This window comes from Cryptomeria japonica, chromosome 5 (genome assembly GCF_030272615.1).
Source record: "Cryptomeria japonica chromosome 5, Sugi_1.0, whole genome shotgun sequence".
NCBI classification, from domain to species: Eukaryota; Viridiplantae; Streptophyta; class Pinopsida; order Cupressales; family Cupressaceae; genus Cryptomeria; species Cryptomeria japonica.
In genome coordinates, this window is record NC_081409.1 from 250,677,252 (window position 1) to 250,691,800 (window position 14,549).

The 14,549-nt window shown below is 35.8% G+C and overlaps 1 protein-coding gene across 1 annotated transcript; it reads right to left on the reverse strand.

Moving 5' to 3' along the window:
- Nucleotides 1-7,419: 7,419 nt before the first annotated feature.
- LOC131051441 (3-oxo-Delta(4,5)-steroid 5-beta-reductase) lies at nt 7,420-10,601 on the reverse strand. The gene is made up of 3 exons (XM_057985962.2): nt 10,385-10,601; nt 9,915-9,997; nt 7,420-8,836 (listed from the first exon to the last, which is right to left on the reverse strand). The coding sequence occupies exons 2-3, from the start codon at nt 9,960-9,962 to the stop codon at nt 7,685-7,687; spliced, it is 1,200 nt and encodes a 399-aa protein (XP_057841945.1). The 5' UTR covers nt 9,963-9,997; nt 10,385-10,601; the 3' UTR covers nt 7,420-7,684.
- Nucleotides 10,602-14,549: the final 3,948 nt, after the last annotated feature.

Here is a 14,549-nt window from a genome sequence, read left to right on the forward strand (position 1 = left end):
TCCATACAATAAAAGAATTGAGTTTCGATAATATGAATTTTATAAATTTAAAATTGAAATACAATTAAGTAGTATAAATGCAATATGTACATGGACTTTGATTAAGGATACTGAACTGACTATGACACAAGATAAATACTTGCTATATGAGATTGAATATAAACATAGAAGGTTATGATGAATATATTTTGTGAAAACTAAAATTATGTGAACTCTTTGGTTGAGGTTGCAAGAGTGTCCTTATCTTCTTGAGGGCATCTTGGACCTTCCAAAGTATGAATTTGAATTTTTTATGTCATACTAAGCTTTAAGTTTTTAAAACTTTAGTATGTCCAAAAAGTGGCTCATCTATCTTTGTACTTACAATAAAAGATGTTGGTATGCGTTAAGTGATCATGCTATTAGACTTAAATTTTGGTGACTTTGACAACCATGTTTTGACCCCAAATTAATTAATGGGGGAGTGTAGGGGTGTGGGAGGGATGCAAAGCCATGCCCCCAATGGGAGCTACTAAGGACTACGCCATGAAGCAAAAAATATCGATTATTTAATAAAGGATTTGGTTGTTTGTTATGTAAAACAACATTGTAAACCACCAAAAAGTCTTGATAACAAGTGGCTATGGAATGTGAAAGGCCAAGAGTTTCGAGGCAATGTGAGTACTTTGATGCAATGCATAATAGTAGGTTATGCTATGCTATGAATATTGCAATTTCTTTATCATTGGCTAATTAAAGAAGTTGGATGATTCTTTCTTTGTGGATGTAACCCATATTGTGTGAACAACGTTAAATTTGTATTGTGAATTCATGATTTTGTATTTAATTATTATTATTATTATTATTATTATTGCTCTAATATACCTAAATCCTAATAGAGAACTCAATAGTGTTGTGGAACACTAACCTATTTTTTGATAGTAATGAAGACTCCTTAAGACTTCATTTATTATTGTCAAACTACTTGATCATTTTATTAATTTTTTGATATGTTGAAAGACATGCTAAGTGTAAACACATAATTTCATAAATTAATAGAAATTAACCATTTATAATTAAAGAAAGAATGAAAAATCATTCATATCAAATGAATCCATATATAAAGCTATTGCTAAATATAGAAATGGTACTCTTAAGTATTTATAGCTAAGAAATTGATCGTTTTTATTAATAATGATAAGGGGTTGGAACCTAACCTTAATTTAAGGAGTTAAATTGACATAACTAGTAGGCTCAATTAAAACCTAAGGGTTGATCTATATAAAATAGAAAATAACATTAATGGTTATATTGATCCTATTACATGCCTTCCCCTTCAATAATATTTGACCACAAAATGGGAAACTATTGTAGATAATCATCTAGTTCCAAAGTAGCATCTTCTATTAGCAAGTCCTTCCACTTTAAATAAATAGTTCTTGCATCATCCATTCTCTCAACCACTTCTTACACAAATAATTTACTACTTTGTGTTCCAACCTCAATATACTATCATCTAGTTTATAAACTTGATCAAAACTAAAAATTCTTTCACAAAAATAAGGTTCATGCCAAAATACATCAAAAGATATTTTTGGAGCTTTCTTAGATCAAGATCTAGTAGTTGCAGACATTAATGGCATTGTAGAAGAGGTAGGTGAGATAAAATATGTCATTTGGAGCATTCAAAAAGCTATTAGTAGAGTTGTGTAGCTTCACTATCATTGTGTCCACTAGACCTAATAGAAGTGCATTAAAACCTCTAATGCCGCATGTTGGGCATTGAACCTCAAGCTTCCCTTGGATTCCTTATTGATTGAAACTAGGATGAGACAATGTCTATCTTCAATGCCTAAACAAGGAACTCCTTTGTCAATCATTGGGTTTTGGGGGATTCTCTTTACTGCCTATCATAGAAAAAAGGGAAAGAAGATGATGATGTCAACATGATGTCATAGAGAAGATGACGATGTCAATATGATGTCAGCATGGATGAGATCGCCTTGGGATTGATGATGGTGATACATGGATGGTAGAGTTTTGGGTTTTTAATGATAGTTGAAAAGCTATAAAGGCAAGGAAAAGTTTGAATGTTTGAAGGATGTAGAAGAATTTTAAAAAGGGGAAGAGAAATGTTGGGTATCAAGAATCAAATATATTTCTTGATAGATGCAAAAAGTGGTAGAAAGGAACGAGAAATTCCAAACTTTAAAATATTCACTGAAATGAAGACAAGGGGGATGTCAAACTTTCAGGTATGGTCATGCTAGAGGGACAAGTCTAATGGGTCATGGAAGGATAAAGAAGTTTGAAAGTCCAAAACAATATTTTGAGCTTTGGAAATTAGAAAGACAATGGAAGAGAGGCTTAAAGAGGTGGGGAAATAAGGGAAATGTTGAAACTCAACTCCGAAACATAGACATATTTCAAGCAATGGAGATCGAAAGTTGGAACCTGAAAGGAAGATCAAAAGGAATTATGTGAGGAAGGACTCTAAAATGCTGATGGGGATGATGATGTTAACATGATGTCATCATTAAGGATTGGGGTTAGGAAGATGAAAGAAAGGGTGTTTAAATGGAAATGGAGCAAAGGAGTTGCTGATGGGCCAAAAGTTTGACAAAAGAACACTTAAGCATTTAGAGACTTTGGAATTAAGTGATTGGAGAATCAAGAGAACTTCAAAGAGGCAAACAAAAATGAGAACCATTAATGACTTGGTGGACTATAAAATACAATACATAACTGCATTTTGAAGGACTAGGGCAAGGAGTCAGAGCTGATAGGAAGAGTATGTAAGTATGAGTTATACTAAAACATCAAAACTTTGATAAGATTAAGAAAGTTAATTTTGGTCTTCTCAACTTGGTATATTTAACTAAACATGAACAATGGAGGTTGGCATTGAATGATAACATAATCCATCTCGACATATCACAAATCACAAGTAAACTAACTTATAGATAAAAGTACATTTATTCAAGTTAACACAACTTATTCCTCAGTTGTGTAAAATTCTATATGTGCACAATATGTTCCTCTTTTGTCTTGCTCAACCTCGGAATAAAGTCCAAAAAACACTATAAATCTATCCCAGAATGATATAAAGACTTTCTTCATCAACTTCATAAAGGTACTCAACAAATTAGTCAATACTCAATAAATTAGTCAACCCAAATGTCATGACCAACCACTAATATAGTTCATCCTTGGCTCTAAAAGCTATCTTCCATTCATCTCCAAGCACATATTATAATTTAATGATAACTATTGTTGATACTCCTCCCTTATTTGGTGCAAGTACTACAAGCATAGTGCTGATGAATAATGATGAACTACTAAGGTCCTAACCGATACTAAGAGAGGGGGGGGGGGTGAATCAATACACACAAAAACTTGTTCAGACACTTTGACAAATCAAAACACAGTTGTTCAGATGTCTTCACCACTGAACTTAGCCATAACAATACCGGTTAAACAAAAGTACTTCAAACAGCTATACCGGTTAAACAAAAATACTTCAGACAACATACAACATATCTCAAATCTTGATGACTGCTTCACCGATATAATCATGCATGAGTTGTATCAATAATACCACAACCATTTAACACTGCATGCATATCTAACTTAATGTGAATCACACAATCATCACATGAAAAATTTACAACCCATAACACACAAATTTTTCACGTGGAAACCCAAATGGGAAAAACCACGGTGGGGATGAATACCCACAAGCTTGTTTGTGAACTCTTTTGAAGTCCACTCTGTTAGGAGCCTAGTCCGGTTAAAGACTTTACAATAAAGGTTTTGTTAGGAAGCAACCCTGTTAGAGATCACTCGGTTAAGGGATGGCTATATACCCTATTAAAGGTTGAAACCTGTTAAAGGTTACCTTGCTAGAAGATTTAAAAAACTCAATGAACTTGATGTTACAAGCTAGGGTTGTCGTTGCACCAAAAGATCGACCTGTCAATGCCCGATACAACCACTAGACTTATAAAATCCACAAGAGATTGTTAAACCATGTCGTGAATCCCTGCGAGGGACGCTAGCCCACTGCCAACAATCCCCCTCCCAGTGTCACTCGCCGCGATCTGCGTGATTCAAACCTGTGACCAAGCTTCGATACCACTTGTTACAAGCTAGGGTTGTTGTTGCACCAAAAGATCGATCTGTCAATGCTCAATACAACCACTAGACTTATAGAATCCACAAGAGGTTGTTAAACCATGTCGTGAATCCCTGCAAGGGACGCTGGCCCACTGCCAACACTAGAGCCACCTGGTTAGAGGATTTACAACAAAGCCTATTAAAGCTACCTGGTCAAGGGATTTACCTTCTGTTGAAATGGTTAGAAGACAATAGGTAAAACACTCTGATCTGATAACAACACTTCTTGCTAAGGCAGATCCTTTTCAGTTCCTCTCTTCTGCAATCACACTCTGCAGATTCCTCACTCTGGTTTGGCAAGTATCAAAACATGCCATTCAAGTATCTATAGCAAGAGCTTACTAGTAATAAGTTTGACAAGATTTCCATCACACTATTCCTTCAGGTTATCACACAAGGATCCAAGGATCTTCAAACAGATACAAGAGGACACACTCTCTAACTCTCAATGCACAAATAATAACTTGCAAAACAAGCCAAGAAAGAAAGAAAACATATTGTTTTAGTCGATACGAGATTACTAGTAAACCATAAATGCTCTTGCATAAGTGAATGATGGATTTGTTGTGATATATGCAATTTTAGTATTCAAATCTATATGCAAGCCTATGTTAATAATGGATCTTGTTGTGGTATATGCAAAATTAATTTTTCACGGCTATGTATAGCTCCATATCAAATATTTTGTTAATCGTGAGAAAACACTTGATAGATTTGATCTTATTATAATTTATTGATTATGGGATGTAATTTATTCCTTTGCCACTCCTCTCACTAATTTGCAAAACTATGTGAACTTTTGTTTTATTTTAGCATTTGTTTTAGTTGTGAGTGCATATATGTTCTCTACAGTCTACCTAATATATGCATGTCTATTTGTACTTCCAAAAAAACCTTAAAAATCTTTAGATGAGATCTATAAATGTTGTTTTGAACGCAACGATCTGAAAAATACTATATTGCATTTTTTTCTCTCAATATTCTTAAACCCCCCAAATTCATATTTGTAAATACTAAAACATTTGTATACAACTTTCTTCTTTTTTGATGAGGGAGATACACCCTAAGGAAAGTCATACATAATTTTTCAAAAAGATTGAGGTGACATTTTTAAGCACTAACATATCTTAAAAAAAACGCATGTTGGCCCTAAAGAGGGGCCATTATCCCTATATACTTCAAAAGAAAGTACCCATACAACAATTTTGTTGTGAATTGGGCTCAATGCACAAGTTTTAAAGGATGTCTTACCAAAAGTGCACTCTTTTTCACTAAAATATGTAAACCAAGTAAACACAAAGGGAATATTTAAGGAACATATCCTCCATTAACTTTAATAAGTCATTATACTTCATGCAAAAGGTAAACCTACATATGGTAATATATCCTTCATTAACTTTAATAAGTCATTATACTTCATGCAAAAGGTCAACCTACATATGGTATGGTACAACATTACCCCAGGGATCAATCTTCTTGATCCCATGCATGCTTGTGTCAAGTTACATCAATACCATAATTACTCATGCTACAAAAAAAAAATGACTCACTCACACAGCCCATTCCTAGACACCTAATCAATCTATTGTTGTTCCTTGAGATGGTTAGACTCAAATTCACATTGCAAAATTCAAGTACCCAGCCCTTGCAGCAACGAACTTCAAAGACCTCACTACCTGCCTCCACATGTAAATAGCATCTTCCCCTTTGCATGTCTAAGGGGAATTCCTTCACAAGACAATCAACAGCATAAACCCCCTAAGATCATGTCAATAAACCCCATGGTTGAAACCAATATCCTATCAACCATGTCTTATAGACATGATGAATGTAAACATCATCACATCCCAACTCTTCCCAACAAATCTGAATGTTGAATGGCATGCTAATATATGCACGCGTGCCTCAATATAAGCCCACATCTACAGGCACGGGCATTATCAAACTTGATGATGACTTTAACATTGTCTCATAATAGGATCATACATCTTTATTTCTAGGTTTTTGTAAAATAAGTTATAGCCTTTAGTGAGTAAAATAATCTGCATAAAGTGAGATTTGTGTGGAGGGTTCTACGAGTCAAACACAGCCTCTATCATCCTCCTAGCTCAACATTTTCAAACCCAGCTTACCAACCAAAGCCTTGCTAAAATTGATATTTTGTCTATGTTAAAGAAGGCTACCAAGCTGATCATCCATACCAATATGAATTGATGCCTCACAATTTCACTATGTTGACTTAATGTTCATTGTGAACTTCAGGTTTGCATGCCAATGCTCTTTATTTCGACTAGGCATACATACCATTATGCAGTTAACTAGGATATTGCATGACTGATCATCTCAGTTTCTTAGGCCATCCCACAATATGTGTATAGGCCTGTAATCAATATAGAAAGGAGCTGGAATGTATCACTATTTTTACACACATACATATGTATATACATCACCAACCAAAGCCTTCCTGACACTGATAGTTTGTCTATGTCAAAGGAGCCTACCAAGCTGATCCTACACAGCAACATGAATTGATTCCTCACAGTTTCACTAATTTGAAATAATGTAAATTGTGAACTTCAGGTTTGCATGCCAATGCTATTTAGTTTGACTAAACATACAAACCATTATGCAGTTAACTACGATATACATGACCAGGCCATCACACAATATGCACGTATGCCTGTAATCAAACATTTTCCCAATCAAAACAAAAAGAAAGCAAAAGCTCGTCACTCATCTACTAATCAACCATATGGCAGGCAGTATCTCCAAGTACTCATTAATGCATGCAACCTTCTCTCTCTCTCTCTCTCTCTCTCTCTCTCTCTCTCCCACACACACAGCCCACACAGAGAGAGAGAGAGATGTGCCATCATACAATACGCACGTATACCAGTAATAGGTACAGAAAGGAGTTGTAACACATCACTATTTTTACAATATATACATATTCCTTCAAATTAATCACATATGTTGGCCTTCATTGCCGACAAGGCCAATGGAAGGGGCATACCTGCCGGAAACCTTGGGAATCTTCCCAACCTTGTTGCTTAGAAAATCTTAAGGAACCATTATTTAAGTTCCTACAGAAAATGCTGAAATAAACATTCACAATGAGTGCTAATTATAGAGCCTTCGATCATTAAACAAATGACGTTGCCAAAAGAAAATCGGCTTTGTAAATATATCAATACAGAAATAGCTCATATTAGAATAAGATTGTAACTTATTCTTCAATATGGTACAGAATTAACAATGCAGAAATAAACATTCACAATGAGTGCTAATTATAGAGCCTTCGATTTTTAAAACAAATGAAGTTGCCAAAAGAAAATCGGCGTTGTTAATATATCAAAACAGAAATAGCTAACATTAGAATAAGATGGTAACTTATTCTTCAATAAAAAACATATATTTTATGGTACAGAAGCAACAATGCAACTTTATACATAAACATACATTGTAGCTCACTCAGGGCCACTCACTTGTACTCCTGAAGTATCGGAAGTTGGATGCATACTGATCAATACTATGGAATAATTCTTGAGGCCTTCATTTTGTCAATCCACGACAAGAAGGAAGATTCTGAATTGCGAAACCCAAAAAAACCATGTTCCTTGCTTTTGTTCATGCTATTTACATTCTCAGAGGGAGCATTTAGTATACGATCTGCAAACCACCAGTTTCCAACTTCTTCAAATTCTGTGGGGCATAGATTATTTTCTTTCACAATGGCATCCCAAACAAGAGATTTGTCTTTCATTGCTTCAGTCAGGCTAAAACCTTCTCCTTCATATGCTAACACTTCCAGTTCAAATTTTTCTGCCATTAATTTCCACATCTTTTTCCATCTGAACACATCTCCATTGGCACAATTGAAAGCCTGGTTCTTTGCATAAGGATTTGTAGAAGCCCAAATTTCTTGTTCCGCAATCAATTCAGCATCAGATGCATCCACAAGCTGTTCCCACACGTTTTTACTGCCTGGGAATTTGAAAGGAAGCCCCTCATATTTGCAAATGGCAGCATAGACACACAAAGTACCAATGATGTTCATCAGGCTCCAAGGAGAGAAGCCAAATATGACTGTAGGGCGGTGAATGGACCAAGTTAATCGTTTCTTCTTCTTAGCAGCATCAAATAGTATATCTTCAAGAGTGTAGTAGAAATTAGGCCCAGGGAGCCTAGGTAGCTCTTCATGATATGGTGATTCATGAGGCTGGATATTTCGATTCCTTGCCCCACTAGCAGCTGGGCCTATGTAGTGCTTCCCACCAGTCTGAAGACAAATGTGCTTGAGACTCTTAGCATTAGGCAGTAGTGCATCTAAAACATTAATGAACATCCTTCCATTGTCTTCACAATTCTGCTCCTCTGTCTGTCTATTAACCCAACAAACCCAGAAAAGAGTAGTTACATCCTTCAGGGCAGAAATCTTTTCTAAGGTTTCTTCTCTGTTTAATACATCACATTGTATGTACTGTACTGGAGTGTCTTCAGCCCACTCTGGCTTAGGCCTCCTAGCAACACCGTAAACTTTCCAAGGTCCACCAGAAGTATCAGGCAAAGGTAAGATTTCTGCCAAACTATTACCTACAATTCCTGTGATTCCTATAACCAGGGCTACTCTTTGCTTCTCAGACTTGACTTCCAAGTTTTCAACATTTTGCTCGACTCTCCTCTGCATGTAAAGGAAAAAGTCAGAAAACAACATTGCTAGGCAACAAAGCAATAGGAGGCTTATTTAAATGGTTCATCACTGTTTTTGAGGGGGAAGCAAATCTACTGACCAAATGAGACAATTTCAAGAGCAAACAGAGTTAATTTCCTTCATCAACACGAAGAACTACCAATAAGTCATCTCTGCACGGCCATTTATAGCCCTATAGGTATGCAAAACAAGTTGAAAGATCTCGCTGTTAGTTTTTTAACTAAGATACTATACTTTGTTGTTGACAGGTTATGGTACAGCAGGCAGCTATAGTCCCATAGGTTTTCTTCAGTAATCAAACGCAACTGTTCAGTATTTATAAAATTAAGCTTCTAGCAACTTGATAATTTCGCTTCCAGCTGACATCCAATTGTGTGGGGTAAACCCTCTTGTACGATTGCTGGACCAGTGTGGTACCTCCTGCAAATATGTGTAACCCCCAGATCATGAGGAGCACTTGCTGCTAGTGTCAGGGCTAGCGTGTACGATCTGCTTGAGAATATCCGCAGCCATGTCTTGGACTCATGCATCCTAATAAGCATGGGCTAGCATTAGAGTTCAATCAGGTAGGCCAAGATCTCTTGCTGGGCAGACAGAGATGAGAATTTTGGTCGTTTAACCATTTGCAGGGCTGGGATAATTCCTCATATAATTAGGTGAATCCTCGGATCATCAGGATTTCATCCCTCCAAGGAATAGTGCTGGTGCTGGGGTTGGTCTCACCTGCTTGATTTACTATCTAGTCAAATTTTGAATTCATGCAATCCTGGTAGCCATGGGTCATCGACCTATGAGCCTCACTAGTTCAAAATCAATACTTCTGTTATGACAAAAATCAGAGATAAACCAATCGACATTCAATCACGGATAGCAGTAATTATTTAACAATAGTTTTCTCCTTCTTGAGATCCCTTCCACTCTCATTCCCCTAGACAATCCCAATTGATGAATCTGGTTCCATTACCTTAGTTTCATAATTGTATGCTATTTATAGCACCCTAAGTTTATTAATTTGAAACCAAAATACATAGGCGACTAAAAAGCTTACCTCTCTAGGACCAATCGAACCTGTCCACCACCACGAATACCAGCTCATTGTGTGTGATCCAACAAAATACCCCAATTGCCAATCTGCCATAACATACATTATTTTAGATGGATCAAGAAAGAGAAAACAGTACATATCATATCCTAAGAAATTACCTACGCCTCTTCATCTATCTGCACACATAAATAGAGCTCATTCTCTACCCAATGACATGGAGATGGATTGAGAGCACAACATCAAGATTTTCCTTTTATAAATTAAAATTTATAACCAGATTTAAAAACCCCAAAAAACTACAATATGCCCTTGTTAGTGAATCGCTTGATTAACCCCGGGCATAACAGAGATTGACAAGCATCCAATGTAAAAAGAAATTCATTTGAATCGTTGTAATCTTTTACTGCAAATTTCAAAATTCAGACAGAGAATACAAATAACCAAGGACACGCACAGATTTTTCAGAATCTTACCTCAAAAATACTTGAAATCTGGAGAATATCTTGTTAAGAATATCTGCAGCCTTGATTCAGAAACGGGTGTGTCTATGTCTATGTACTTTAGGTTAATGTCTAACGGTTTAAGATTGCATCTTCATTGCTTGCCGAGGTCCGGTGCGAATAAACTTGCCCAGGTCCGTGAAACAGTTAAATAATCGTTTTAGGATTTTTGGGTGGGCCCAAGCGTTCACGAAAGCAGCTCAAATTCCCAGACGTGTAAGGTGCAGATTTCTCCCAGTGCGCTTGGAGTCCATTTTTGGAGTTAAATTTAAGCCTGTTTAGTCACTTCGAATTTGGACTAGAGAAGTTCTAGTTTGGATTAATGCTAAGTGGCAGGCCAGCGGCGGTCCACCACCAAAACGAATATTGGTGCGTGTCAGATACTGGTAGGCTCCCCATTTTTGTTTTTTCCTGGTTTAGGGCAGATCTCTTTGTAGCCTTCATGTTGGCTAATATTTTGTTGTCTTGGAGTCTATTGATCAGGGATAAAAAATTTCATTTATGGGCATTTCTTTTACATTTCAAGTGTGTTAATTTAAATTGAAGAGTATGTGATCGATAGAAAAAGTTCGCTCATTGGATCATCAAAATGTTTCTCAAATAGATTTCAAATTTGTTCTAGTATTCTTTATAGTAGATTCTTTCAGTGTTATATTGCAAGCTTGATAGAGATTTTGTGGGACTTTCTCTAAGCTCGTTTAAATTGTAATTAGGGTTTTTTCTATGGTGTGTCAGTAAAAATGGTATAAATTTCTAACAACTTTCATAATATAATATTATAATGATGTGTAAGACATGGAGTAGATGATATTCAATAAGAACCTACACTATATAAATAACTTTCATTTCAGAAATATAGTAAGGAAGTACATTACAAAGTGTAGGGTAGATAGGTGACTCCTCAACATGCCAAGATCCCTCCAAGAATAAAATAACTTCTACAAGAAAGAATGACAAGATAACTTGCACAACAATACATAGATTGATAATGATTGAATATGAATACAAATGTACAATATACCTACTTCTATAGGCAAGGTGATAAGGTAGGATGTCAACTACCCTTGATTAAATGTGTGATGCAAATATAAAATGCCCATGTATAAAAGTTAATAATGAGACATGCCCCCATTATAAGAAAAATTTCTAGATTGCCACTTAGGAAATTAAGATAACTAACTTAGTATTATGACACCTAACTTAAGATGCAAGCTAGGACCTAAGTAAACTTAACATGTGAATAGGTTCTCACTAATAAGTAGTTAGGAAATAGTCTAATTCACACTAGCACCTTGTCCCAGAATGCAATTATTATGTATGTACAAGAATGTGACACTCTATCTCAATGTGTCTACAAAAGAAAGTGTTTATAAAAGATGCTCAAATGATCCATAGGACACAAATGTTTTATATACATATGAAATAGCCCAAATGAAGCCATCCCACACAAACAAATGAGTTCCAAGTGCCAAAATAACCAAGTAATTAGCCAGAGTGTAAAAACAAAAAATATTGAATTGATTGTACCTAAAGAAGAATTTGGAAAAAATGCATGGATAGATTGAAAGTGCTTTGAAAGACCTTTCCAACACCGCAAGAATCACAAAAATTGGAGAAACTAGTCAAAAGTTATGAGTTCAAGAGCCCAAAACACACTTTGAACTTCAAGTGGCTACAAAATGCACTAACAACAGAATCTTTAAAAAAAACCTACACCACTAGATAAGTAGATAGGAAATAAACTCATTTACACTAACACTAAGTAAATCTAAAGTACTTTGTAATAATATGAAAGTCTCACAAGTACATGCCTAGTACTCAACAATGAAGATAATTTCATTATAACCAAGATATACAATGGATCAAAACTACAACCCCCATCTAGAATAAGACTATAATAGACCGTGAATCCAAACACATATACAAGTGGTCTAAAATAATGTACATCATAATTAGTATCCAAAGAACTCCAACTTCAACTTTGCAAGCTAATCCTCCAAGATCCCATACTCTTGTTGATCAAGGAAGGGTTGAATGCACCATGAGGATGTCTCTTTCCTCCCCATCCATCAATCAAGGTGAAGAAGCACCATCCATAATCTAAAGGTGTGATGTACAATATAAGAGTAATGTTTTTCTCTTTTTTATTTCATCCCTTTAGTTACAAACAACATACACATGAAATCATAGATATGGAATAGAAATCATAATGCACATTCTCAAAAATAGACACATGACAAATAATCATTCAAGGCAACCAATATTCATAACATGACCTTTTCAACATCTAATACACATATGAATACAAGGAATGAATAAATGCCCATCAATAAAAACTAGAATGCCTTTCAACCATATAAGGTTTGACCTAGTAACACAACTAAAACTATATAAAACATCCACATGAATAACTGCTTGCATCCCACACTACAAAAGATTTATCCAGTAATGTCATATGTTTTCTTAACAATTCATGTTGAAGACACTACTTCATGCATCTCATACTATTAATGCAAAAAGAGTCCAGGGATATGCCTGGACTCTCAACACAACACACTAGTATACAATTTCAAATAAAAACAATACAACTTCAATTCAGTCAAGATAATATCAAGTATAATGTGATTCCTCACATACAACCTTCTTACCACCAATATCTTCCATAAGTGGATCAAGTTTGTGGCCTTCTCACAATTTTTCTATCTTTACTTTCACAACTCTTAATTCCCTTTATTTCAGTGTTCTGGGGGTCGTTAGCAATAATAATCAAACTGAAAATTACAATGCATGGGCGGCAAGCCAGCCCCTTCTGCTTATCCAGCGGGATAGAAACCAAAGCTCTTGGCGGTAAACCGACCAAGGGAAAATTACAATAAACTGAAGTTCAATCACTCAATCGCGTATTTCAATGGGAGGACATTACATTAAACTATCACTCTACCACATATTTCAACGGGAGGACCATTGTATTGAACTTATCACTCGACCACTTATTCAGCGGGAGGACAAAATACAAAAATTGAATTACAAAACTTAGAAGGCGACAAGCCAACGTCTTCCACTTATGCAGTGGGAATTACAAATGAAAACAGAAAGAAGGGATGATCAGTACTACCGAAACAACCTTACAATATTGAGATGAGATGAGGAGAATAATTGCAGATTTCTACAGCAAGACTGTAATTTTCTGTTACACTGATCTGCAAGCTGAAAGTACAGTTTCAGCAGCCCATGGAAACATCAAAACACTTATAACTCACTCAATTTTTACCCGAATTGATTCAAATCAATCCCAATCCCACCGTACATCAAATGCAATGACAACCAATCAAAGCCACATCCCAAACAAACCCATTTTTATTTTGCATGCATCCCAATGCAAAACAAAAAAACCGCGCCTAGCCTATTAATTTTGATTTTATCTATTTAATTCATTGCTTAGTTTAAAATGCTAAAAAATCACACATTGTATCGCCATGGCATGGAAGGAAGGATGAGCTGGTACCTAGATGGATGGAGTCGCCTGGTTAAGAGATATGAGAAAATTTCACTTTCAGCAGTCCCGCGACCAGAAACCAAAAACAATCAAATCCAACATCAATCACTCCATAATCTGCAACTCATTAACCAATCTGCAATGGGAACATGAGGGCACTGCTAGGAACTATATTGCAAGTACGAAACTGAGACTCGATTGGGAAGCCAACTTCAAACCTGAGATTTTCAGTAGCCAAATCGGCAGCATAACGATGAAATTTTCAAAGATGGTGCAAATGGGAGCCCAAGCCTCATATTTATAACTTCACTCTTCAAATTCAAATGCCATTCCTCCAAATTCCACGCCTTGCATTTGAATTTCATTCCACTACATGTGGACCCAAGTGTAGCACCACTTTCTCCTAAGTCAAAACTCACGCCCAAAAAGGGGGAGGACCCACGTTAAACACTTAGGAAAATAATGGAGATGCCATGTGAAATAATAATCTTCTAAAATATTTCTACATCCCATAGTACACCTGAATTTTGCCAAAACTTAGGATAAAATAGGCATTAATCCCAAATTTAATAAACCAGTAGCCAATAAACAGATTAATTAAATATTAACCTTAGAATAAGGAAATAATATTTAACTATGTCG